The sequence below is a fragment of the Argentina silus genome (assembly GCF_951799395.1).
Source record: "Argentina silus genome assembly, chromosome: X".
Lineage (NCBI taxonomy): Eukaryota > Metazoa > Chordata > Actinopteri > Argentiniformes > Argentinidae > Argentina > Argentina silus.
In genome coordinates, this window is record NC_139653.1 from 2,894,288 (window position 1) to 2,921,333 (window position 27,046).

The 27,046-nt window shown below is 40.8% G+C and overlaps 1 protein-coding gene across 1 annotated transcript; it reads left to right on the forward strand.

Moving 5' to 3' along the window:
• The first annotated feature begins 13,917 nt into the window (after positions 1–13,917).
• LOC310822633 (ras-related protein ORAB-1-like) lies at positions 13,918–27,022 on the forward strand. The gene is made up of 6 exons (XM_083695039.1): positions 13,918–14,265; positions 21,549–21,621; positions 21,924–22,019; positions 24,259–24,354; positions 25,558–25,689; positions 25,793–27,022. The coding sequence occupies exons 1-6, from the start codon at positions 14,252–14,254 to the stop codon at positions 25,988–25,990; spliced, it is 609 nt and encodes a 202-aa protein (XP_083551165.1). The 5' UTR covers positions 13,918–14,251; the 3' UTR covers positions 25,991–27,022.
• Positions 27,023–27,046: the final 24 nt, after the last annotated feature.

The window sequence follows — 27,046 nt, forward strand, 5'->3', positions numbered from 1 at the left end:
ATACTCCTTGGGATACTAAAGTTTGAAGTTTGAAGTTTAAAGTTTCTTTGTTACGTCTCATACACGAGTGCAGGGAGTAAAATTCTTGGACTCGGTTCCTTGACAATGCACTCTACTCTACTATAATACTCTATACTAACCCTTAACTTTGCACATCATGTCAAATTGGGATGGATAAAGTAAATTATCATTTATAAAAACATTTATTTTTTCATTTATTTTAAACGATATTTTAAGTGAGAAGTTATGGATTGTCAAAACATAGGGAATTCAAAATGAGCACCACCACCCCATAACTTCACCTATGCACTAACAAGGTTTTCCAGCACACAGCTTTGACACCTGCTATAGTGCTATGTTGATCTAAAAGAAGGGGGTGTGCTCTGCTGCTGGGTTTTGTGTATCTGACACACACAAGCCTGTAGCCATCGACTTCGGCTATGTTCACTCAGCCCTATGTTAGCTTAAGTTGCTAGCAGGTTAGTTTACAGGTGCAATACGGAATCGCTGAAACTCGAAAGGCCGCCCACCGCTTAAGTAGTGGAAGGTAAACATCACATCTTAAACCAAAACTGGGCTGTCCTTGTTTTGGTCAAGGTGTGTCTTTGGGAAAATTGTGCCGACACCGGTTTTCAATTCAAAACAAAACAAAACATTTTTCCCTACGTTAAAAAAAATGTCTCCAAGTGTCAGTATCACATGTGTTGGACATCACTTTCCTCTTCCCTACGTTTGTTTCTGCTCTTTAGTTTAACATACAATCATACACCGTCCATTGTGATGTGGAATGGTTTATTAAAGAAATATGAACATCAGCGTTTTTAGAGCTGAGACAGTTATTTTTTTCAGTCACGCAAACTCCTCTTCGCCACCCAAACAAATTGTTAAATGTAGAGTAGCAGTAAATGATCACTGCACAAGTATCAATGATATCTGATATGGGTCACTTGATTAACTATCTGATATGAGTCACTTCTGAAACTAGTGTAAACAGTTGTTGTTTTTTGTTTTTTTATATAAATGTGCACGCGTATCTCACCAAATAGGCGTTCCAGACTTTAGTATTGGAAAATGCCACCCCTCTGTTGGCCAAGAGAAATCATCGATGAGTTCAATTCAAGATCATTTTGTCTGAGGAATTCCTATGTCTTATGGCTATAAAAACCTTTATTTTTGAAGGCAGTCCTTCTGGATAGTAAAATATAATATGACTGGAATCTCATCATTAGGCTTTAAATAACAACTAAATAGCCTGTTCTTTGCCATAGCCCACCTGCTTTGGAGTGGAACTGAAGAGAATAATGCACCAAGTTTGCCACATGAAACTTCTAATGTGGGAATGAATTGCGCTTGATGGAGGATCTTCAGAGCAGTGCAACATGTTTGTGTCCTCTCTATCATTTCAATAAACCATAGGATCGCATCGATTTCAATGAAATTATCTAAATCACAAGCACAGAAAGATGTATATGCTTGCAAAATAATGTTTCGTCCATAGTTATATCAATAAGTCATTCATGATCACTGTCCATGGTGCTCATATTGCTTTGCGAAATCAGTGTTGGAAACATTGTCTGAATTGACATGGTTTACAAAGATTGTAACATTTGTTCCCGAAAGTAACTTTGGTAAAACAGTCATCAAACATGTTCATAACTGACTTCCATTGGCTGCGCCTCTATGACCGCAACACAACAGTTCCAATATCAACAATATAGCACACCCTCTCTCTCGTGTGTTATTGCGAAGAGAAGGGTTTGTGAGTAAGAATTGAATTGATGAAATCAGGGAGGGGACTAAGATTCTGTCTCTGTCCGTTCGTTTGTCACACTTTTTCTCTAACACCACTGGGACAATTTTGATTAAACTATGGTGAAACATGCGTCTTGCCATAGAGATTGTCTAGGAGTTTCGAGGTGACACCATTTCATCATGAAAAACATCATAATAGGCTTCAATTGGAGAGCTAGGAGTGTAATCTAACACAATAGCCCTATAGCCTAACGAATTTGGGAATACTATTTTGAGAAATCAACGTAAAGCTGTAAGCAAGACTGATAATGAATCAAATAAGCACTACAGGTTCCAGTAAATTGTCAGGCTTTCTGCGAATGTAGGAATGTAGCCTAATGCAGTAGGCCTATTTGAAAGTATGTTATGCAACATCATTTAATAGCCTGCCGAAACTTGGCCGACAGTATTGGAGTATTGGAAAGAGGAAGCATTTTGTCTTCTTTTAGCTCTATATTTCCAACAGTTTGGATTTCAAATCAAACAATTACTATGTGGTCAAAGTAGAGCTTTAATTCAATGTTTTTTTGGTTTCACCATTTAGAAAAGTACAAACAATTTTAAACACACTTCCCCTATTTCAGCGCTCCAAAAGTATTGGAATAAATCATAGTACTAATATTTGGTTGAAAATCCTTTGCATACAATAACTGCCTGAAGTCTACGACCCATTGACCCCACCAGACCCTGGGTATATTCTCTGGTGATGCTCTGCCAGGCCTGTACTGCAGCCATCTTCAATTGTTGAAATGCATGTTCAATAGGATTTAAATTCGGGAGATTGACTTGGCCAGTTAACAACTTCCCACTTTTTGGGCCTGAAAAAGTCCCTAGTTGCTATGACAGTATGTTTTGGGTCATTGTCCTGTTGTATGATGATGGTTTACACCTTGCAGTTTAGCCTCTGTAGTTCAGCTGGTGACGTGTTCTGCGGATGGTAGTCTGACACATTCACGCCTACCTCCTGTTCCTGGTCTGTGGGGCAGTCGTTTTGGGGTTTTTCTTAATTATTGTGAGCATTCTTCAGCCATCCACTGTCTTCCTTGGCTTATCAGGCCGTTTGCGATTGCTGAGCGGACCAGTGTTTTTTTTCTTTTGGATGATGTTCCAAACTATTGTTGTTGGCAAGCCTAAGGTTTTGGATATTGTGACAAACCCCGGGGAGGGTGGAGCTGCCACGAAATAAGCCAAATAATGAACGAGAATCACAACCAAAGGAATGAGATCTCAATCTGAGTTTTATTGAACTTGGAAGGGAAAAGAGTCAATTGTAGCCTTCAGGTATTCTGTAATCCGGGAGAATCGTTGTGGGTCGGGAGCTGGGGTCGGTACACAGGCAGATTCTCGTACGGTCCTGGTCGGGTCTTTCAACAGGGTAATCAGACGGTCGGGGTTCGGTACACAGGCGGGTTCTCCTAGTCAAAACGACACTTCACTTCACTTCACTTCCAGTGCCGTGCCCCTCTTTGTAGCCCGGCCACTCAGCCCGGCGATTCCGTTCAGGTGTGCTGTGCCACTCTCCTGGTACAGCTCGACGAGCAGGAAGCCCTAATATGGGCATGTGTTGGAGCCAGTGTGCTGCCACATATCTACCCTCTATAAACATACTCCTCCTTACACCCAGCCGGCTGCCATAATATGTTTATGATAGTTTATTTCTGATTTCTCAGCCCAATAATGGCTTCCTTGACTTGCAGTGACAACTCTTTGCTCTTCATGTTAACAGACACCAATAGCAGACTCCAAAGGCAAACACAAAGCCTAGAATCAATACTAGATATTGAGAGCTCTCTTATGACTGCACAAATGATGTGACAGAACACATCTAACAAACCAGAAACACCTGTCAAGCCAAGCCTGTGAAACCAATATGTACACAAATACCATCAAACAAAAGCTGATAATTACAAAATGTTGGAGTGTAGAGCCAAAAGGAGAAAAAATGCTTCACTGTTCCATTACTTACGCAGAGCACTGTAGTTTGCCACCTTACAAACTGTAGAATGTCAACAATCTGGAGATTGTACTATGGGGCAGGAAATAGATAGCCCAGCTGTGGAAATTCAGACAGGCTTGTTCACTAGGCTCGAATCACCGAGCTTTGAGCACTAGCTGGCCGCTAGTAAGCCATGACACACACTGTCACCACTGTCAAAAAGCGGCTGTTGATTTCCACTTATGCCAAATGATTATTGTCTTTACAGAAAACCATGGGAAGAGTCTATCCATATTCAGCCCACGATAACAGGGCGGCATTGCAAGATACCATTAATCCATTTGATGATGTAAGCAGCATGCCCATACAATAAATAGATCATGAAAATATATGTCTTCAAATGATTATCAGTAAATGTTGAAGTAAAAACTTAAAACTCAATGGAAACAACATTTTATCATGTCCTCCTTGATAGGGCTTAGGTCGCAAGAAATGCCTAGACGAGCGTAGGCAGCATAACTCCCACTTCTGCATATGCCACCATGGGAGTGTGAGCAGCGTGGAGGAGACGAAAGGGGACTTCTCCACCTACCAGACAGACTACCAGGACAGCCAGGACACAGAGAGCACCACCAGCAGGCGTTTTCCCAGAAACCATCTGGGGAGGTCCACTGTAGCTGCTGCAGCCCAGGCAGGGGAACACTTTATGTGGTTCGGGAGACATGATTCTGATTGCACTGTGCCCCTTGAAGTTCTGGCAGCTACCAACTGCTCCACCTCCTCCTCCAAGCCCACCAAATACTCTTACCATAGCAAAAGTGAATAGCAACCCATCTAGATAGTCTTAATATTGCAAATAAAAACATTAAGCCTTCAAATAATCTTGATAGGTGTCCTCTTACAATAGCAACATCACAACAGTTATTACTCTGTGAGTAAACATACATACATACATATTATCAAATAAGGTTTGTTAGTGGATGCCCACTACCCCAGACTTAGCATCTACATGATGGAATCCATTCAGTCTGGTTTTCAAATGTTATTTTGATGCAATAAGTACAGGGGCTTTTTAGGACCAGGCCGTAGCATTGCTGTGTTAGGTGTGTCCTGAATATGTCCCTTTTGGGGATAGTTCACTATTTTACAACTTACAGTCAGATCGGTTTCTGTATAGTCCAGTAGATAAATTTGAAAGTGAGTATGAAATTTGGCACACTTGCATAATTTTCAGCACCAAACAAAATCTGATATAGTACCAATGTAGCCTGGTCTTTTAGCCTGTAGCGTCACCTAGAGGTTAATGATGAAGTTTAAATGCTTATGTGTAAATTATAAATGGTATCAAGAAGCTGCAAAATAAGTAAGGTTTGTTATGTAAAATACATTGATAGAACTGTTTTCAGGTTATACACTTTCATATGACTGATACAACTTGTGTAAATACTGTGATTACATTTTCTCTTGCCACACCTCTAAAGTTATATAGCCATTGTTCTGAGAAGCACTGTATAATGTACCGTATGAACAGCGGTGGTTTCGGAGGGAGTGGTGAGGGAGAGCAGTAATGGGGGGACAGACGTATCTTGCCGATAGGTGTGAAATGTTGAACGCCGATTGATCAGTAAGAAAGCGCCGATTGATCAGTAAGAAAGTCTCCCCATTGTTCATTCTCTCCCGCCCTCCCTCACATAAGCACAAGCCCATCAGCCGCCTACCTTTATGTTTAAACTGTATAAAAGACAACCCTGATAATCGCCTCGTAAGACTTGTGCTGAACATACCCCCGGATCTACGCTGGGCTGCTGTTACGCTCTTGTCTCTTGTTTGCAAGCAATAAATACCGGACTCAGATATTGTGGCTACTCAGGACTTGTTTCTTGATTCTTACCTCCGAAGAGCTGAAGTACAGAGTGGTAAATCCTAGACTTCCACCACAGGTTGCCTTCAACATAACCCAGGGTTGCCAACTCTCATGCATTGACCATGACACTCACGATTTGGATCTCCATGGAGCGGTTTCTGTCTGTAGAAGAGGGTTGAGTCGGGCCGGGCTTTAACACGACTGAGCTGTGTTTAATGTTGTTTTAGATATAATCCTGCGTGGCTGTGTCTGATAACTCACAGCACACCTACAGCCCCTTCTCCCTCTGCTCTAGTCAGTGATAGATGCAAGTTGGTTCTACTTTATACTCTATAATATAAGTTTGGATTTAAAATCAAACAATTACTATGACTATGAACTATAAATTATCAGCTTTTATTTTAGGTTATTTGTGTACATATTAGTTTCACCATTTTGAAATTACAACACTTTTTATACATAGTCCCCCTATTTCATGGCACTAAAAGTATTGGGACAATTGGCTTGACAGGTGTTGCTGGTTAGTCAGGTGTGTTCTGTCACATCATTTGTGCAGGCATACGAGAGTTGATGCTAGGCTTTGCGGTTGCCTTTGGAGTCTGCTATTGTTGTCTGTCAACATGAGGACCAAAGAGGTGTCAATGAAAGTCAAGGAAGCCATTATAAAGCTGAACAATCTGAAGAAATCTACCAGAAACGTAGCAAAAACCTTAAGCTTACCAACATCAACAACTTATAAAATAAAGAAAGCACTGGTGAGCTCAGCAATCACAAACAGCCTGGTAGGCCAAGGAAGTCCTCTACAGTGGATGACAAAAAATGCTCACCATAATTAAGAAAAATCCCTAATCAACTGTTTGACAGTTGACAACTGTTCCTGGAACACTCTCCAGGAGGTAGGCGTGAATGTGTCAGAGGCTACCAGCAGAAGACTTCCCCAGCCAAACAAGCAAGGTGCAAAACACTAGCTACCTAGTTACTAAAAAAAGAAAAAGTACATAGTTCTGGAAAAAAAAATATTGTGGACAGATAAGACATTATTATCATGTACCAGAGTGATAGCAAGAGGAAAGTTTGGAGAAAAAAGAATCCACAGCATACCACCACATCTGTGAAACACGATGTGAAACTGTATTGTCTAATAGAATGTATTGATAGATAGAATACATACTGTAGGTATGGACAGTATGTGAATAAAGACATCCCTCTGTCTGGACTTATGTATAAAAATTAAGATTGTCACTGGGTGAAATATATGTTAATGTTTGTAAGGGTATATCTGTTTTCATGGTACTATGATCCACTCCCTGAATGTCAATACTTCAGTCAAGGAAGAAGGTTTAATTGTCTTACAGTCACAAACAAATAAAGATTTATTTTTAACCAACAAAGAAAGACAAAATAACTAAATGTGACTTCCTGGTCAAAGTTCGGTTTACAATGGTAGTAAAGGGTGTGGATGGATGAGAAGTCAGGGCAGTGTTGACACACACAGAGCCAATGTGGCCACGCCAGTGCCCTCTGAGCCATGTGATGCCGACTTGTTGCCTGCAGCAATCGATGTGAAAATGTACCATCCTCCAGGTATGTTACTCTGTCAATGTGTGAGAGCGAGAGGTGGTATATGAAAGGTAACATGGTAGCAATATGAATATCATATATTGCTATTTGTTTTTTATGTTCATGCACCAACCTCACCAAGTCAATTTCCTGTATGTGCAAATATACTTGGCCAAATAAAAGAATTCTGATTCTGATCATGACTTCTGTCATAATCTTACATTATTATGTTGACATCCTTCCGAACCCTAACCCGTCTTCAAAGGAGGTAGTCTGTTGTGATAATGTAAGTGGTACATGGTTACCATGGTTACCAGGCATCGTAGCTTGTAGCTTGCACAGCTTTAATTAAAATGTAGTTTGGGTTAGCTTTGGCGTCATCATTAAATACTTCTCTCTGCACAAATATCATCGCTTTTTGCACCCTTTTCTGTCCTCATTGCCATTAAGGGGGATTTGTATCTTCCTAGCTTCTCTCGACTTCATTCATGTAATGATTTCCCTTGTTTTCTAATCACTTTTTCCAATAGAGATTGATTTATATTAAACAACAATTACACATTACATTATTAGTTATGAATTAATTATGCATCTTGTATTGTTGCACAGCTCCTTTGTCTGTGGTCACACTTGCTCCTGTGACTGCTGCTCCTGTGGCGTGCGCTCCCTCTGTCTCCGTCTCTGTCTTTGTCTCTGTCTCTGTTCCTGCCCCAGTGAATTTGGCTCCCTCTTTCTCTGTCTCTGACAGTAAATCACTTAAGACAGTTAGCATGGATAGTATACAGTAGTCCCGCAGCAGCTAAATGAACAATAGACAGACAGTAAATGAAAACATAAATGCACATGTTTTTTTGTGTGTTTTTTTTCCTATCCAGCTAGATCCCAGTAGGAATACAGTGTGCATTTACTGTGCTCCTGTGTAAACATGGGATTGACAAAGAATGGGAAAGACACATGATGACAAACTCTGATGAGCAATGTTTACATTTGGTTCCACAGACATTCTCTGTACATGGCTGGTGATCTAAAGCATTAGTGGGAGGGACTTCACATTACATGTAATGGGTACAGCAGACATTATAGTCTGTGAGCTCTCATGATGTTGTCATGACGCTTCCGTACAGCAGGGTGGTGGTCTAACCCCATTTCAAAATGAGATCATATCAATTCAGCTTCAGAATTCAGAGTTTGCGTTGAAAAGTCCCACATTTGAAATACTCCCACCCAAGGTAAAAGAACAATGGGAAAAAATGATTCCCTAATTTCCTAAGAGTCCTAAACATAAGTGAAATTAAAGTTGAAAAAAATAATGTTAAAAAAAGATTCAGGCTTTCCAGTTGAGATCTCTGCCCTCCTTATCTGCTGAGTCATGACGGCCAGGAGCCGAGAGGGAAAGACATGCATCCATTAATTGTTTGGCAAGTCTGTGGGCACATTTTGAGTTTTACTCCACCCACACAAGGGATAAAGTTGGATCAGCTAAGCTCACATGTGTGAGGGGAGGGAGGTTGGACAGAGGAGAGGCTTTGAGAACTAACACGTGCACATTCACAGTTGTGCTTAAAACTACAATAGAGCAGAATATTGGCTCACACATACAAGTGTTGGGAATAATTTACGACAAAGTGGTACAAAGTGGTCTTGGTTTATTTGAATGACAACTTATAAGAGACCAAGACCTGATCGCTTTATTGTCATATATTGAATTAATCAAGGGCGTGTTATTTTGCTGCCTGATATGATCCTATTTCCACTGAATTAAGTACAACAATGTAAAACACACTTGAATGTTGTCAGTGTTAGCAAATGACCTCTCTGTTGGACATGACAATGTCTAAAATAGAATAAATGGGCAATAGGAGATGACAGATGAATTTAGGATGGGCAATGGGGGAATATAAGGCTTCTTGATCTACTGGTTGGAACATTCAATGTGAGTTAAAGTCATCCATTCCAAGGCTTCCCTCGAACACACCATGTGCTTTGAAGTAGGTCCCACTTTTTTCCAGGAGCTGTTCCCCTTATTCCCAATGACATGGTTACCCCATGTCAGACACCTCCTGGGTGCCATGGGTCTGCATGCACTTCTGTAGTGGACTTGTGAGAAGGGACAGATCACTCCACCTCCAGACCACATTGTGAGTAACACTTCTCATCTCTATCTATACTGTACTATCCCATCTTATTGTCACTGTCTCAGTATTCTGCTCTTTGGAAACCATGGAATAATCCCGTTTTGTATGTCACCATTGTATCATTATACCATACATGCGTTTTGATAGCCATGATGAGTACAATAAACTTAATCACAGCCAGTCAGGATACTCTCTGTGGTGCATCTGTAAAAGTTTGTGATGATCTGACGGTCCATGCCAAAGAAAAAACAGGAAAAACAGGCGCTGACATGCCGTCTTGATCACAGAATGAGTCGACTCCTGCCTCAACAATGAAAGAAACTTTAAGTTTGTTGACAGGGGAACCTTTCTTTTGTCTCTGCCACTGTTTAAGCCCCCTTTCGATGAGGTTGGCCGGTGAAACATAGATGTAAAACAGATAATCTTCATCCACAGTCAGCAAGCAGCCGCACCACATCATCTTCATTGTTGCTGGTGAGAGAGAGAGACACGTTTCCATTCATGTATGACAACATTACATAATGTAATGTAATCATAGAAGGAAAACTGTTAATATGACCATAACATTTCGTTAGAATACTTCTTGCCTGCTGTATCATCATCGATGAGCCAAGAGCTGCGACTCAGGGTTCCAAAAAGAGCTGTGCCCAGGGGATTTCACAGGGCTGTAGATTGAGCAAATTATCAATTCATAAGACAAACATGCACAGAATCAGTGTTTTTTATTTTTTTATTTCCAGGGATGCACAGTGTACAAATGTAGTCATAGCAATAAACCTAAGCAATACTTGTATCATTGATATACTATTACATTTGTATTTTTAGTTTCTATTAAATTTTGATTATAATGTGTCCCCATGACCAGGGTTAACTCATGAAGAATTAGCATTACCTTTCCTCCACATACGCTTGCATGCAGTGTAAATTCTGCCACAGGAAAGTTGACGAAACAAACTGAGCACTGCAAGTCACACAATTAACAAGAGACCAGGGTTAAAATGACAGAAGAAAGACAGATGTTGCAGTGATCATCTTAAAGCCACAATAAGGGATAAGTGAAAAAGTGCTATTGCCATCCCAACTTCAAGTGTAAACACATAGGGGTGGAGATGGCGTCTAAAACCTGGGCTACCCACAAAACATTAAATCATGGATTGTGGCTCATGTTACCTCAGTAAGATATGATTCTGGTTGCATCTCTTCTCTCTTAATTTCAGAGACAAACAGAACTTCGGTCTTCTCCTGTAAAATAGTATCATGTGGCTCTGATCAACAAAGTCCACTGTGTGTAGGGAGTAATAAATTCAAACCCTCCACACCAAGCAGAACACCAGTATATGAAACTGCGTTGGTCACACAAAGGTCTGCAGAAACTAAGCCAGTAGATGTAATTTTGTTACATTTATTGACATATCACAAGTAGACCAGTCCCAATGTTTCTACTTCCTTTATCAAGGAAGCTGGTAAATTGAGTACACAAAAGCAACAGTGATAAGGTGATACTCTCCACTTACATAGCCTACATCGTATCCAGACACCTGCCACTCCCACTAGCTCTCATTAATCATTAGCATCTCATCACCACACAGTCTGCTGTTGTCATAATGTTGCTTTTGTGTCCAAGGTTTATCAGCTTCCTTCATAAAGGCACAAGCCTAAATGTCAGGCTGGTCAACTTGTATGTACAGTATAAATGAAATAAAAGATCTACAAGAGCCCCTTGTTAGCATGTGTGCGCCCTATCTATCATACAGTGAGTAATACATATCTCTATCTAACATCTAAATTACTCAAGTAACAGCAAAAAAATAAAACGCTTGGCACATCTCTCCATCCTGAGATGTACCTTCATCCTCACAGGCTTTGAATGTACATTTGGCATGTCGCCTTTGCATTTTTTCAAATCTGCAGGGAGAGGATTACGGTCAAGTTCCTCCTGTAAAGGAACAATATAAAGGACTGTTTTCCCAGAACCTGTAGCTGTCTTGATCTGGGATTCTGTGTATTCTTCTGAATCCGGCGAATCACAGTGAGTCATCTTTTACCATTGCCCCCTGAAAACAAAGATCACATTACCATGAGTTTCATCTTCTGTGATAATACTTTGAAAACATATTGCCTTTGAAGACGGTATAACATTACTTTACCCAATGCCTTACGAAGAAGTCATCCTCCAGTCAACCCCTCAATTTTGGGGAATTCTGTGTACAGTTGGCCTGATGTCTCCATCACAAATAGCCAGCTAGTCCAGAACATTTTGCTATGGGTAATTCAGATACAACCAAATATGTTCATGTTCATTCATGCATGACTGATTTGACCGTGTGCTTTCCGTAAACCAAGTAGCTGTCCATAAAGGGCGTAATGGGATTTAAATCTCATAGCTAGCTAGTGTGTTATGGTGGATACACAAGTCCCAGAGTCTTGTAATGCAAGTCACGTTAGCTAACTGGAGACATTTGTGACAATGGAACAAAAATCAAATGGCCTATTCTGACATTACTTGGTTAATGGTTTACTAAAAACATCAATCAATATGGACTTGGTATGTGGGGTCCGAGGCTCCCCTACTGTGGCTACTGAGGGGATTGACTTCTACGGCACAAAGTCATCCCATGGGCGTTCTTAATGTTAATCGATTCCTTATTGCAATACCTCATTGTGAACCTGAAGTCCTCTACTTCCATACTATTTTGAAATAATCTTCGGATCAGAATGAATACAAAATTCTTTCAAATTTACAATGAGGAATTGCAATAGGGAATGGAATAACATTAAGACCTGATAGGACGACATTGTGCCATAGGAGTTAATCCCCTCGGCAGCCACAAAAGGCGAGCCTCAGGACCCACATACGTACAGTTGTGAGACACACTCGGGTTAGACCTGCCCCTGAGGAAACCTCCCTACCACAAACCTGCAGTCATTTCACCCTTTTTTCGGACAGATACAATCCATAAATGTTGTCCTCGTAACATCTCATTTAAATAATTGTCAGTTGTGTATTTGTGATGTGAACTGTGTCAGTGTATGTATAAATGTATGTATATTATGAAGTTATATCATATATGATATACTTTATTTAACCTTATGTGAATAAAGACTTATGTCTGGACATTTATCCTGCCTCCCTGAGCCTCTGTACCAGATAATCAACCCAGGTCCTTTGCCTGTGGTAGCACCTGACCCCACAGGCTGCCTCAACATTTTTAGAATGATGTATCTTGTTATGTATCAACATGTCTTGTATCAACTCTTGGCTGCACAATGCAGTTCCCGACTGGGACAATAATTGATGGAACTGCTACAGTATTTGAAAGTATAAACTGTTGGAATAGACATAATCTTCAATTGAATAGGTTGGAAATCGCTAATGTAAATAGCAGACGTAGCATATAAGGTGGGTAAACTGATATTACTTGGATTCACTGCACTAACATCACTGATAAAGATGATTAAGTGTGTGGTTGAAGTTAAGTTTAGTAAACTAAGACAGATAAGAGACGCAGCACAAATAAACAGGTGAAGTTGAACAGCTTATGCACGTTATTCAGAAATTATAGCCACAGCCCTTAGCACATAGGTTTTCTGCTAGCCAATTTCTTCGATCATTACAATGTTTGAACAATATAAACAGGCAGTTACACCGCGACGATGACATTTCATAATTCAAGTGCACCCAAAAGCAGCTGTATCATGAACCGAACAGACCGGCTACCGACAACAGGACACGGTACCACGTTGAACATTGTTTACTTCTTCCTTCTGGTTTGGGACACGCTATTGGCTGTTGTCCATGGCGTAAATACCAGAGTTCTGATTGGACCTTCCACAAAGTACTAAGACGAAAATGCCTGAGCAGACAGATAATTAAAATATATGTTATTATGAATATGTGCACAAACTAGCGATGCCAACAAATGTTGAAGGCTTTCTATAAATAATTTACACTCAAATACAAAAAAGCAGCTCCTCCATCGCCAGCGATCGATGAACTTCAAAATGTTGGCGTCCGGCCTATGCCCTACTAAGGAAGACATATCTTTCAATTTTAAGTTGGGCCAATTAGTGTAATTTCGGGTTTAGGGTTTTATGTCCCATTTGTATGGCAGGACCCATCATGTGGCATGTTTCATCGGTGGGGGACAATAAAAAATATTTTATCACCTTCAACAATCTGTCTTAAATAGCTATATTTACAATGTCCTATTGAGCGTTCTATACAAGCTTGCTAGGTTGGTCTCCAGATATTTTCGTTGTCATGGTAGTCTTTGATTGTGATGCAATCACTTTACCAGCGTATTTGAGTGGTACATTTCAGGATGCATCATGAACATTTGGTGTGGTTCAGATTTGATGATTTTGTCAAGAGAATATAAACTGCCTTTTTTCGTTTGTGAAATAAATATGATGTGAGCATTCTTTGATAGCACAAATACATATGATCATGGTAATTCTGGAAAATTAAATGTATTGACTATGGAGCCTACACAGGGCAGACAGTACCGAATCTGACAGGGCTTCATTTGGATCTGATCAATAAAGGCTGATCCCTACTACTGTCATTTGACAGACAACATGTTGCCACGTTTCAATAATGACGTCATCTTTTTGGGGCTTTGACAGCAAGCAGAGTTGGGCAAGCGAGCTGTTAGCTAAAACAACGACCAACCAACCAACTTGCATACATTCATTGTCAGTGGCATACTGTAGTCACATTTAGATCGGCGTAACGCATTGAATATCTGACGACACATTAGTAACAAACTAGCTACGCTGGTTTAGAAGCAGCTATTTCCGGGTTGGTATAGCAGCCATTTTGCGTTTCTAGACAACTGGCAAGTCTTCGGGGTGAAGTAGCTCTCTACATACCTTTTTAGAGATACAAGGTATTCACATCAATATCAGAGCGTAAGGGAGTGTCGTTTTTTATAAGAAAAGGGGGTTTACTGTGACGAGTCCACGATGAATCCCGAATAGTAAGTAACCGACGTAGCTAGCTAACGTTAGCTAGCTGGTCTGTTGTATTGTATAGTATTGTTCTTCTGCTGTCTTGGTGGCTTATTGTTTTGGTGTTTTGAATTGGGGCAATGCACGTAATGTAGCTAGCTAACTAGCCAAAGCTGTTTTTCTGGGTCGCCAGTTAGTGTAGAATACTAATTGAGATGATGGGTACCAGCTGAGCTAGCTTAACCAGCTAATGTCAATTTGTGTGTGTGTGGGGGGTCGTTCGTTGTAATTCCATTTTTGTGTTCCTCTTCCAGGTTGTTAAACACGTCATTTTTAAAATTGTTAAAAAATGTCTAGAAGGGCATCTGATCGTTAAGGAATATTTAAAAGTTAGCTTCCCAAAACCGAATTCAACGTTTTACTTTTCAATTTGTAGCTGTGTTAAGTACCATAGAAAGTTTTAGTTTAATCATGCATCAGTCTAGCCGGATAACATGCTCTTCTATACAGTCCTATAGACAGATAGAGTCAGAGACTTTGTCATGTATATCAATAAAACTGACTACACTAGTTTGTAGTAAAGTCCTTCGATCACATACTGATTGTTCCTCTGGTAGTTGTCTTCTTTGGCGGGTATAAATCTTGCTAAATGTGCCTTCCAAAAAATAAATGAACGGAACTACTCGATGGGTATACGGAAGCTCGCTAACTTTAGCTCCAAGTCGGGATTTTGTCAAAGTTAGCTCGCTAACTCCCTTTACTTGCTATTAAATTACTTTGCAAAGCGGACAACCATCCAATGAAGCATCCGAGTCAGTGAAAGAAGGATTTTATTACAAACTGGCTGGGTCATTTTTTATTTTGATACACGAGAAAGTCTCCGACTCCCTCTGTCCGTAGGACTGAATAGAGGAGGATGCTATCCGACTTGGATCAGTCAAATCAGTCACTTACTTAACTAGATTGTCAAAATGAGTCAATTGATGACAAAAGAAGGCGTAAAAGTGTAGTTTAATGTGAGTTCGCAACAGTCAACGCACTAACTAGAAGCTAGCTACTTCACACAATATTAGCTAAGCCTTTCTCTACAGTTTGTTGCCAGCATCTACTAGTTGTGTTAGTAGCAGGCTTTAGCAAGGAATTATGTATTTGAAAACGTCATAGCAACTTGGTCTATCTCACCTGTTGCCTGGTTGAGTAGACCTATGACAGTTATCGCGACTGAAGCATTGTTTAGTCCATCAACCCGTTGATCGTTTGTAACAAACCCCACCTCAGTGTCAACAGCTTTATTGATTTGTTTACAACTATATCTTTAACTCGAATTATAGCCTATACCTTTAATGGTATTCCATGAATTTGGTCAAATAGTGTTAAGCATTGGGACAGGATAGGAGGCACCCCCTCTACACGGTGTGACTCAGTCATGTGTAGGTCACATGCTAAATGCCTCTTTCAACACTCATTTGGGCTGTTGGGCAACTCACTGGTTGTTGCATCATAGATACTGCTCAACCTCTCTGTCTTCCATGATGGCATGGACCTGGGACCTATAGTTTATCTGTTATTATTTTGTAGCACATTTTCTATTGATCTCTATACACCCACGTATAGCCTACAGTCAGTAGTCTGCTCTCCACTCACATTTGATTTTTTTTATTTTATCAATGCAACAGTTTCACTGGCAGGATTGTATAGCCTACATGTGATTTGAAAAGCATTTTACATTTACATTTATGGCATTTAGCAGATGCCTTTATCCAAAGCGACTTACAACAAATACATTTGTTTAAGTAAGTGAATCATCTATCCAACAGTCAATATAAGACAAAGTAATCAATGCTCACACCAGGGGCCATTGGCAGTCGTAATGCCAGAAGCCTTTTTTTTTCTTCTTTTTTTTTTTAAATATAATATAAAACAGGAGAGAACTTGTGCATATAGGCCTAGTATACACAATCCAGAGAATATCTATGTAGAGTAGCCTAGCCTTGTTTCTTTCTTGTATTGGCACATCTTTAGGCACATGCATTTGGCCACTTCTGTGTAGCCTTAGCCTAGACCTACCCGCACCTTCTGATTGGGATTCAACACTACCTTTGCAGATTTTCTTACTTGGTCAAACAGGAGCTCTCCAGGACTTTTGATTTGATTTATATATGCCATTTAACTGACACTTTTATCCAAAGCGACTTATTAGTGCATACATTTTTTGTATATGGTCCCAGCGGGAATCAAACCCACAACCTTAGTGTTGCTAGTGCCATGCTCTACCAACTGAGACACACAGGACCAGGACTCTCTTTCTACTCACCACTCTTTGTTGTTTTTGCTGAGGTGTACTATAGAGTCTAGACTACTACTTGCTGCCATCCATGCCCACCTGAACTGCTTCCATGGCCTCGAATAAACCATTTTGATCTGATAACTAGTAGCCGATTAAGTCTAACTAAATTCTTTGAGCTTTGTTGCTGTCCTGTAGAATTTTCATTTGAAAAAGCATAAGCTACCGGTGTCTTGAGCCGTTCGTTGTTGTTAGTGGTTATTCAACCTCACACAGGGCCCATCATTGTCTTCCTCAGCCATTGGCTTAATGAAGAGGGCACGACTAGAATTCATTACAATGGGTTAGGGAGAGGAAGAGGAGAGTCAAGGAAGGCAGGAAACAGACAGGCCTGTGAGCTTAGGGCTGCTAGATGAGGATTGTGGCATGGGGCTGGGTCAGACCAAACTATAGGCTCTGTTGGAATACTTTTACAATACAATGCATCCTTTCTTCCTTCCTTTCTGCTGTAAATAAATCACTGATCTGACATGACTTGATTGGTGAAGGCAAAGTAATGGTAGATCATTGATTAGGCTATATCAATGAAGGGACAATCGAAGGATGTATTGTGAAGGAATTCGAACAGGGCCAGGTTTGTCCCAAGCCTGCCTTGCCTTCCTTTCCTCCTTCCCCTGTGTGAACTGACAGAGCAGAGGAATGGTCCATCTTTGGACTCAAGGAGCCCATCTGAATTCGCCTCTACTAGGAATGCTTTTTCATCTTACAGGAGTTTCCTTACCTCTGTGTGTAGCCTCACTGTCGAGCACAGCACGCACGCACATACCCCTGTTGAATAAACATTACTGGACAATGACTGTATAGTTTGCTGTAGGTTTGTCTTAAATGTCTGACCTATTTTAACAGGGGAGCATTAGCATTTAGCCTAATTCACACAGTTAAGGAGAGAGTGGGTGGGAAGTAGGCCTAGCCTATGGACAGTTGAGGCATTTTTCTCTTCTACATTCTACTGGTGGTTCTGTTAGGAAATCAGCTTTTTTATTTTTTTATTTATTTTTTCATAAGCAGGGCTAAAGTGAGGTTACACAAAATGGATATAAAATCATCTAATGGTGGTTTTTCACCGAGCCAAGTTTTCTTCTTGTTGCAAGGCAATGCAAGTAGGTTTAGGGCCTAGCCCTACTTTAATGAGGTTCAAATGGGACCCACCTTTTCAACTGTTTTCTGAATATGAGAATATGGCCGCTAACACACAAGTGAATATGGGTCAGAGTTTAAAAGGTTCTTGGTTGAGCGACGGTAGAGCGTTGGTACCACCACAGCAGTAACGATTCATCTTCACTTTTTCACACATTTGATTTCAGGAAAAACAACTTAGCACAACTTAAACTTAACTTAAACAACAGTAGCTCATATCTGCATCTCCCCTTGCCCCATTTGTGAGCTGATATTACTTTTATATTGTCATTTTAATTATTGTAATTCATGTTTTTACAATGGCATTGTCACCAAGTGGGAAAGCAGACAGTATTTTACAGCAGGCTAATATAGCCTTTCATTCTTTCTTTTATTTGACAGTATTATTTGAAAGCCTTTTCATTTATTAATTTTTATTCATTCATCGAGGAATAAAGATTGTGCACAGTAAAAATATTGTCCCCCACAAATGATGTAGCGCCCCTCTATAAAAGGAGAGTGATGGAGAAACGTGAATGAAGCAAGACATTTATTCATAAATGTTTTACTATGACACTCTGGTTGTCTGTTTTACAGTGCTCAATCCCTGTTGCGCACAGGGAGGGATTGATCACCTTCTGTGGGTGCCATTAGGCTACTATCGTAGTAACTCTGTATTGATATAAGCCGTCTTTATTTCAAACACAAAATTCACCAATAGGCTAAAACACATTTGCACAGGCAAATAATTTGGTTACAAATGCGACTGGCTATAAACCTCAGTTACACAACTCTGGTTTCCGTATTGATATAGGCCAAGTTTTGGTATTAAATGATGCTGCACAACAGACTTCACTCACAAAATATTATTCCTAAAGGATATAAGCCTCCTGCATTAGGCTACACTCCTAGCTCTCCACTTTGCAACCTATTATGATGTGTTTAATGATGAATCGGCGTCACCCCGAAACTCGCCAATCAGTGTAATTTTGTAAATGTCACATCATTCACCTGAATTGAATCCAAATTGAAAAAGCTTGTGACATACAAAAGGACAGAGACCGAATATCATAGTCCCCTCTCTAATTTCATCAGTGGGGGACAATAAATACAGCCAACACTCAAATAGAAAAATAAATGATGATTTAATGCATAATGAGCATAGTCACTGTGGACGCGTTTCGGCATCAAGCCTTCTCCAGCACAGAGTTTTACACTCGAGCCAGAATCATAGCTGACTGAAATTGGCTAATTGGGCCAGTTTCTAAATAGCATGGAGTGTTTGCAAAACATAATAATAATAATAATAATAATAATAAAAATAGCTAAATGTGTAAACATAGACCTATATACATTTGAATATACATAATGTTTGCAGACACGAGAGAGTCATCCATCACCCCTATAAAAAACAAAACATATATATTATAAGAAACAACAGCACAAGTTCTTTGTTGAGCTCATTGGTGGGGTTCTGTTCCCAAATGAAAACAATCAAATGGATCATTAATGGCTCATCAAATGCAGCAGGTTGATAGGACATAATATCTGCAAGGAAACCTGGCCATAGAAAAATAGTTATGTATTACAACAATACAATTTCTGCTATATTGAGTGTACCAGTCAAATTGCCATGGCCTTAGGGGTTTTGGCAGTTTGATCAGTCTATTTCTATGGACTTTTCTACCACTGAGAAGCCAAAGCAAGCTTTAAGTGTGTGTGTGTGTGTGTGTGTGAGCGTGTGTGTGCGTGTGTGTGTGTTTCTATCTATCTGTCTGTCTTGAGCTAGTCTGCATTCATGTCACTTTTGTGGGATCGAACCCTGCACCGTAGAACGGGAGATTTACAGCTTGAAAGTGCACCTGAAAAATCTGCAGGAATTGTGTGATGCAATCATGTCATCCTGGACCAGAATCTCAAAGGAATGTTTCCAACATCTTGTGGAATCAATGCCATGAAGAATTGAGGCTGTTTTGAAAGCAAAGGGAGGTCCTACCCAGTATTAGTATACACTCACCGGCCACTTTATTAGGTACACCTGTTCAACTGCTTGTTAACACAAATATCTAATCAGCCAATCGCATGTCAGCAACTCAATGCATTTAGGCATGTAGACATGGTCAAGACGACCTGCTGAAGTTCAAACCGAGCATCAGAATGGGGAAGAAAGGTGATTTAAGTGACTTTGAACGTGGCATGGTTGTTGGTACCAGACGGGCTGGACTGAGTATTTCAGAAACTGCTGATCTACTGGGATTTTCACGCACAACCATCTCTAGGGTTTACAGAGAATGGTCCAAAAAAGAGAAAATATCCAGTGAGCAGAAAATGCCTTCTTGATGTCAGAGGAGAATGGCCAGACTGGTTCGAGATGATAGAAAGGCAACAGTAACTCAAATAACCACTCGTTACATCCAAGGTATGCAGAAGACCATCTCTGAATGCACAACACGTCGAACCTTGAAGCAGATGGAAAAATTGGACAATAGAAGATTGGAAAAATGTTTCCTTGTCTGATGAGTCTCGATTTCTGCTGCGACATTCAGATGGTAGGGTCAGAATTTGGCGTAAACAACATGAAGGCATGGATCCATCCTGCCTCAACAGTTCAGGCTGGTGGTGGTGTGGGGGATGGTGTGTAATGGTGTGGGGGATATTTTCTTGGCACACTTTGGGCCCCTTAGTACCAATTGAGCATCATTTAAACGCCACAGCCTACCTGAGTATTGTTGCTGACCATGTCCATCCCTTTATGACCACAGTGTACCCATCTTCTGATGGCTACTTCCAGCAGGATAACGTGTCATGTCACAAAGCTCACATCATCTCAAACTGGTTTCTTGAACATGACAATGAATTCACTGTACTCCAATGGCCTCCACAGTCACCAGATCTCAATCCAATAGAGCACCTTTGGGATGCGGTGGAACGGGAGATTCACATCATGGATGTGCAGCCGACAAATCTGCAGCAACTGCGTGATGCTATCATGTCAATATGGACGAAAATCTCTGAGGAATGTTTCCAGCACCTTGTTGAATCTATGCCACAAAGAATTAAGGCAGTTCTGAAGGCAAAAGGGGGTCCAACCCAGTACTAGCAAGGTGTACCTAATAAAGTGCCAAGTGAGTGTATATTAGGTGTAATGTAGCTAATATGCGTTTGTATCAAGGTAGCGCCACTACAGTATTTATCCTATTAAACATTAGGCAGCCATAAGTGCTGTTCAACTCGACCATTAAAATGAAATAACTTAAATCCCCCACAAAACATGTTCCAAGCAGTAGTCGAACCCTGCAGATCACGCGTGAAAGAGCAGGGACATCTCTATCATGCTACGCGGACTACGTGAGAAAGGGAGGCAACAAGCGTATATGATGATCTGCACCCGAAAACATACATTAAATACACATACTCATACTTCTGATTGTTGCGCAATATCAAAATCTGGAAATAGACACTACCTGAGTAGATATTCACACAAGTATTTGACGTGAGACACCCCTGCACATTTTGTATTATGACAGAATTGGGTCAAATGAGAGTTTGTAAAATAAATAGCCTACAGCATCTTTCCCAAAGTACTGTAAGCAATAGGCTAGATGACAATGTCTTTGAGTTTTGTGTAATGAGAACACAGTGAATTGTCCTCCTGTTACTGTGTCTTCTCTAGATGTTGAAGTTTTGCAAAAAAATCCATCGAAGCTAAAATGCTGTCTACAGAGTCAAACTGCTATGTTTTCTAAAAGGCTGTGAAGTGTAATTGAAACGAGGCTACGACATGGAAGAGGTTGTGAACTGTTTCTAGATGCCTGTTAAGTCGTTCACCTCTTTTTCTGTCTCTCTCTAAAGTGACTATTTATTCAAGCTGCTCCTGATCGGTGACTCTGGCGTCGGAAAGTCTTGCCTTCTCCTTCGATTCGCAGTAAGTGTCCTGTGATGGATATTCATAACCATTCATAAGATGCTCTTAAGCACTCACTAGGTGTCCATAGGCTGCCCAGTGTTATGAGTGCCCTGCTTCAAATGCTGCAGGTTGGAACTAGATGCTTTATAATGTGTACTGTATGTACCATGTCAAATATTTGTATATAATATCTCTGACTGAGAGAGAATATGAAAAGGTTAAAAGTGTTTGTACTTAAAGCAGGATGTGAGTGTTTGTTCCAGGATGTCTGAATGTCCCCTCACCGGCTTCCTCCTCTCCTCTCTCTCCTCTCTGCCCAGGATGACACATACACAGAAAGCTACATTAGCACTATTGGAGTGGACTTCAAAATACGAACTATAGAATTAGATGGAAAAACCATTAAACTTCAGATCGTAAGTACAGATCCCCTTTTGTGCTCCATGAATTTCACTCTGCCTGTAGAACTGCAGAAAGCAGTGCTACTATATGCATGCTAAACTGAACTGTATTCACCAGTTATTCAAAAATGGAGCCGGGGGGGCTCCATTAGTATGGTGAACTACAGTTCCCTGTGTAAGTAATGGGACGTGAAGCATTTTTTTCATCTTTTGGCTCAATACTCCAAAAGTTTGAATTTGAAATCAAACAATTACTATGAGGTTGAAGTAGAGATTCCCAGTGTGTATTTGATGTATTAATGTACGTATTGGTTTCAACACTCCATACATAGTCCCCCTATTTCAGGACACCATAAGTAATAGGACAGATTAATATAATGTCCAAATTAAGCAAATCTTTAGTATTTGGCCGACAGTCCTTGCATGCAATAGCTACCTGAAGTCTGTGACCCATTGACCCCACCAGATGCTGGGTGTCTTCTGGTGATGCTCCACCAGGCCTGTACTGCAGCCATCTTCAGATGTTGTTTGTTTTGAGGTGTCTTTTAGAGGGCTGCATTGGGATTGGGTCCCGCCGGGTCCCGCGGGACCCAACAGCAAACTTTGCTGCGGGCGGGAACGGGCGGCTAAAAAAAACACTGCGGGATCGGGATGTATTGACGAAATAGAAGCGCTTTCCCTAACCGCGTCAAAATACATGCAGGCCAGGCAAACGAAACAAACAACCCCATGAATCTCTTTATTAATAGCCTATAAAATTACGTGTTTTCTCCTGAGTTTTGCGGACACGGGCGGGAGTGGACATACACACTGCAGGAGCGGGCGGGAGTGTAACACGCACTCTGCGGTCGCGGGCGGTAATGGTCAGAAACTCAGTGAGAGTGGGCGGGAGCGGGATGAAGAAAACAGTCCCGCGCAGGGCTCTAGTGTCTTTGCCTAAAATCGTATCATCAGCAAATTAAATGTATGTTCAATTGGATTTAAATCAAAAGATTGACTTGGCCAGTCAACAACTTTCCACTTTTTGGCCCTGAAAAACTCTCTAGTTGCTATGGCAATATGTTTTGGGTCATTTTCTTACTGTATGATGAAGCGCCATCTGATGAACCTTGTCCTCAAGCAGACAAGATATTTTTATACACTTCATATGCTGCTGCCTTAGCAGTTACATCATAAATGAAGACAAGTTAGCCAGTTCTAGTGGCAGCTATACATGCCTAATCCATAACACCCCCTACACCATGATTCACAAGTGAGGTGGTATGCTGTAAATCTTGGCGAGATACTTTTTTTCTCCAAACCTTCCTCTTGCAATCACTCTGGTACATGATCATATTCATAATATCTGTCCACATTACCTTTTTCCACACCTCTGCAGGCTTTTTAGGTACGTTTTAACAAACTAACCTGACAATCCATTATTTTTAATGAGCCAAATAATGGCTTCCTATACTTTCATTGACATCTCTTTGGTCCTCATGTTGACAGAGACCAATAGCAGACTCCAAAGGCAAATGCAAAGCCTAGAATCAATACTAGACATTGACAGCTCACTATGCCTGCACAAATGATGTGATGGAACACACCAGACTTACCAGAAACACCTGTCAAGTCAATTTAACCATTACCTTTGGTACCCTGTAATCCATACTTCAAATCCAAACTTTTGGAGTATAGAGCCAAAAGAATTTAAAAAAATGCTTCACTGTACCATTACTTCCGCAGGGCACTGTATTAAACGGGATATTCCTATTAATTGATATTTTCAAATGTCCTTACTGGCTCCTCACCTGTTTGTGTTGTCTTATGTTGTTGCAGTGCGAGTGTGGAAATCAGTTGCGGACAGTGAAATGTTTTCGAACACAGGTTTTTTTGTGTATGTAAAGAGAGACCAGATTTACACCTTCAGGACCATCCCCATTCTGATTGTGGAAGATGTGTGGAAATGTAAAAAATAAACATTGTGATTGCAATCCATTCTTTGAATCCACCTCCAGAGGTGGATGAGCTTGCATTGTGGCTGCATTGCGGACAAGTGTAAATCTAATCCAGACACAGAAGCAATTAACCACATTCTGTTCAGCTTTGTTTCAGTTAGACGTGCCGCGACAAGGGACATTTAAACAAAATGCGACGAGACCAGGGGTCTCATCTCTCTATGTTTGACTGACCAAATCCAATGCAAATTTGAAAGAAATTACAGGAAAATTTACCTCACTCTCTCACTGAGTGTGGCTATGCTGTGTGTTGATAGTGGGACACGGCGGGACAGGAGAGGTTTCGCACAATCACATCCAGCTACTACAGAGGAGCCCACGGCATCATCGTGGTCTACGACGTCACAGACCAGGTCAGTGTGCTTCTCTCTGCTTCAGCTGTGTGTCTATATTGGTATGCTGTTTCACAATGAACTGTTTTCATTCAATCAATTGCAGATAAAGGGAAACCACACTATGTTCACTTAGAATGTTTATGCACAACAAGAACAAGTGGAGTTTTGTCATCAAAATGTTGACATTGTGGGGTGTCAGTTTTAATAGCTCAGCTGCAGTGTAAATGCTGAGGGAGGATAAAGGTGTTTTTTGGATGCTCACTCACAAAACTCTTTTCAAACATTTCATGTCTGTATTGTTATTGTCCCCCACCAAGGAAATCAGGGAGGGGACTATGATTCGGACTCTGTCCGTTCGTATGTCACGTTTTTTCAACGACACCACTGGGACAATTTTTATGAAACTTGGGTGAATGATGGGTCTGGCCATTCAGATGGGACATTTACAAAATTACACTGTTTGGCCCAATTTTGCCCAAAATGTTTTAAATGCAAAATGTTGCATCTTGCCATAAAGGTTGTTTACAAATTTCGAGGTGAAGCCGATTCATCATTAAACACATCATAATAGGGTACAAAGTGTAGAGCTCGGAATGTAGCCTAATGCAGTAGGCTTATAGCCTTACAAATTTGGGAATAATATTTTGAGAAATCAACGCAAAGCTGTAAGAAGAGATACTGATCAACTAATGAAATAAGAACTTACGGTAACTTTTAAGTCTGGCTACGAATGCAGCTGTAAGAGTGTAGCCTAATGCAGTAACACATTTGGGAATAATATTTTGTGAGTGAAGTATGCAGTATGATGTTATGCAGCATAATTTAAGACTGACACTTAGCCTATATCAATATGGAAACCAGAGTTGTGTAACCTCGGTTTATAGCCAGTCGCATTTATAATCAAATAATTTGGCTATGCAAATATTTTGTTTTAGCCTATTGGTGAATTTTGTGTTTGAAATAAAGGCGTCTTATATCAATACAGAGTTAGTACAATAGTAGCCTTATGTCGATCAAATAATTGTTCTCTTTGGTCACAGAAGGTGAACGCACCCTCCCTGTGTGCAACAGGGATTGAGCACTGTAAAACAGAGATAACGAGAGTGTCTTAGTAAAAGGTTTAAGAATAGACGTTCATTCCATTACTCCTTTCATAGAGGGTCTCTACCATTCGTGGGGGACAACATGTTTACAGTACACTTGTTCTCTTTCCTGTTGTAGGAGTCCTTCAACAACGTCAAACAGTGGCTACAGGAGATCGACCGCTATGCCAGTGAAAACGTCAACAAGCTGTTGGTGGGGAACAAGTGTGACCTGACAACAAAGAAGGTGGTGGATTACACAACAGCAAAGGTAAGGTTGTCACAGTTTAATAGAGTCTAGTAGAATAAATTTGACTGATCACTTTGAAATAACCCCCACCTCCCTCTGTCTCTCTTTTCCCCTCTCTTTGCAGGAGTTTGCAGACTCCCTGGGAATCCCTTTCTTGGAAACCAGCGCCAAGAATGCCACCAACGTGGAGCAAGCCTTCATGACCATGGCTGCTGAGATCAAGAAGAGGATGGGCCCTGGAGCCACATCCGGAGGTTCAGAGAAGTCCAACGTCAAGATCCAGAGCACCCCTGTTAAGCCTTCCTCTGGGGGCTGCTGCTGAGAGAGAGACCCCACCCCCCTAACCAGGCCCCCCGACAGCCACCTCCTTCTCCAACCGCTCCTACCCCCACTCTGGCCTATCAGCCCCATTATCCAGTCTCCACCATGTCCCAGCAAGTCCAACAGTAACAGAAAGAGTGGGGGAGTCTGATAGAGTTTGTGTGTGTGTGTGTGTGTGTGTGTGTGTGTGTGTGTGTGTGTGTGTGTGAGTGAGAAGAAAATTAAGTTGCCTGAATTTGTACTGTATGTACTGTAGCCTCACTATCAAAAAAAGTTGAAGAATTATTCCTCCCCCCTTTTGCCCTGGTAATGGTGAATAGTAAGACGGTCTCAGCAATCTGTTAATGGTCAGAAGATTTGACCTCCCTCTAAGCCCCCACCCAGCCCCGTCCTGGGGGTTAGGGTTACCCCCCCCCACTTCCCATTCCCTAACCCGGACCTCCTCAGAGACAACAGATTTTGCTTCCCCCCCTCCGGTTAAATGCCCTCTTCTGCGTGCTGATTTATGAGGTGTGTGTGTGTGTCTCATTGCATTCCTATTACAGGGTTGGTCTGTGGTCAAATTCAATGACGTTTTCTGTTCCCCCACATTTTCTCTTTCTGTTTCTTTTCTCTCTGTTGTTGTTTTTGCTGTTTGTATCGGCATGGTTACATCTGTTCCCTTCAAAGGTATTTTATCTGCAATTTACATGTCAGCCAACTGCACAACAGTGTCTCACTGTCCCATGTTGAAAAAGTCTAGTGAAAAAATATATGTACATATACATTATGTATATATGTATGATCTGATACACTAGGTCTGTAGAATTCATTACATTATATGCGTAGTCTTGACTTCTTAATCTCTGCATTACATTTGTGGCTGCAGAAAATTGTAATTGTGTTGCTCAACATTTAAATGGAAAAAAAGAAAATACATATTGTACTACCAGACTGTATGATACGGAAAGATCTGTCTGCGATTCTTGGTGGAATATGTAGAAAACATTTTGTGTTTTTATTATTTATTCTACATGTACATGGCAAATATATATACCAGTAACTTAGGACCTTGTTT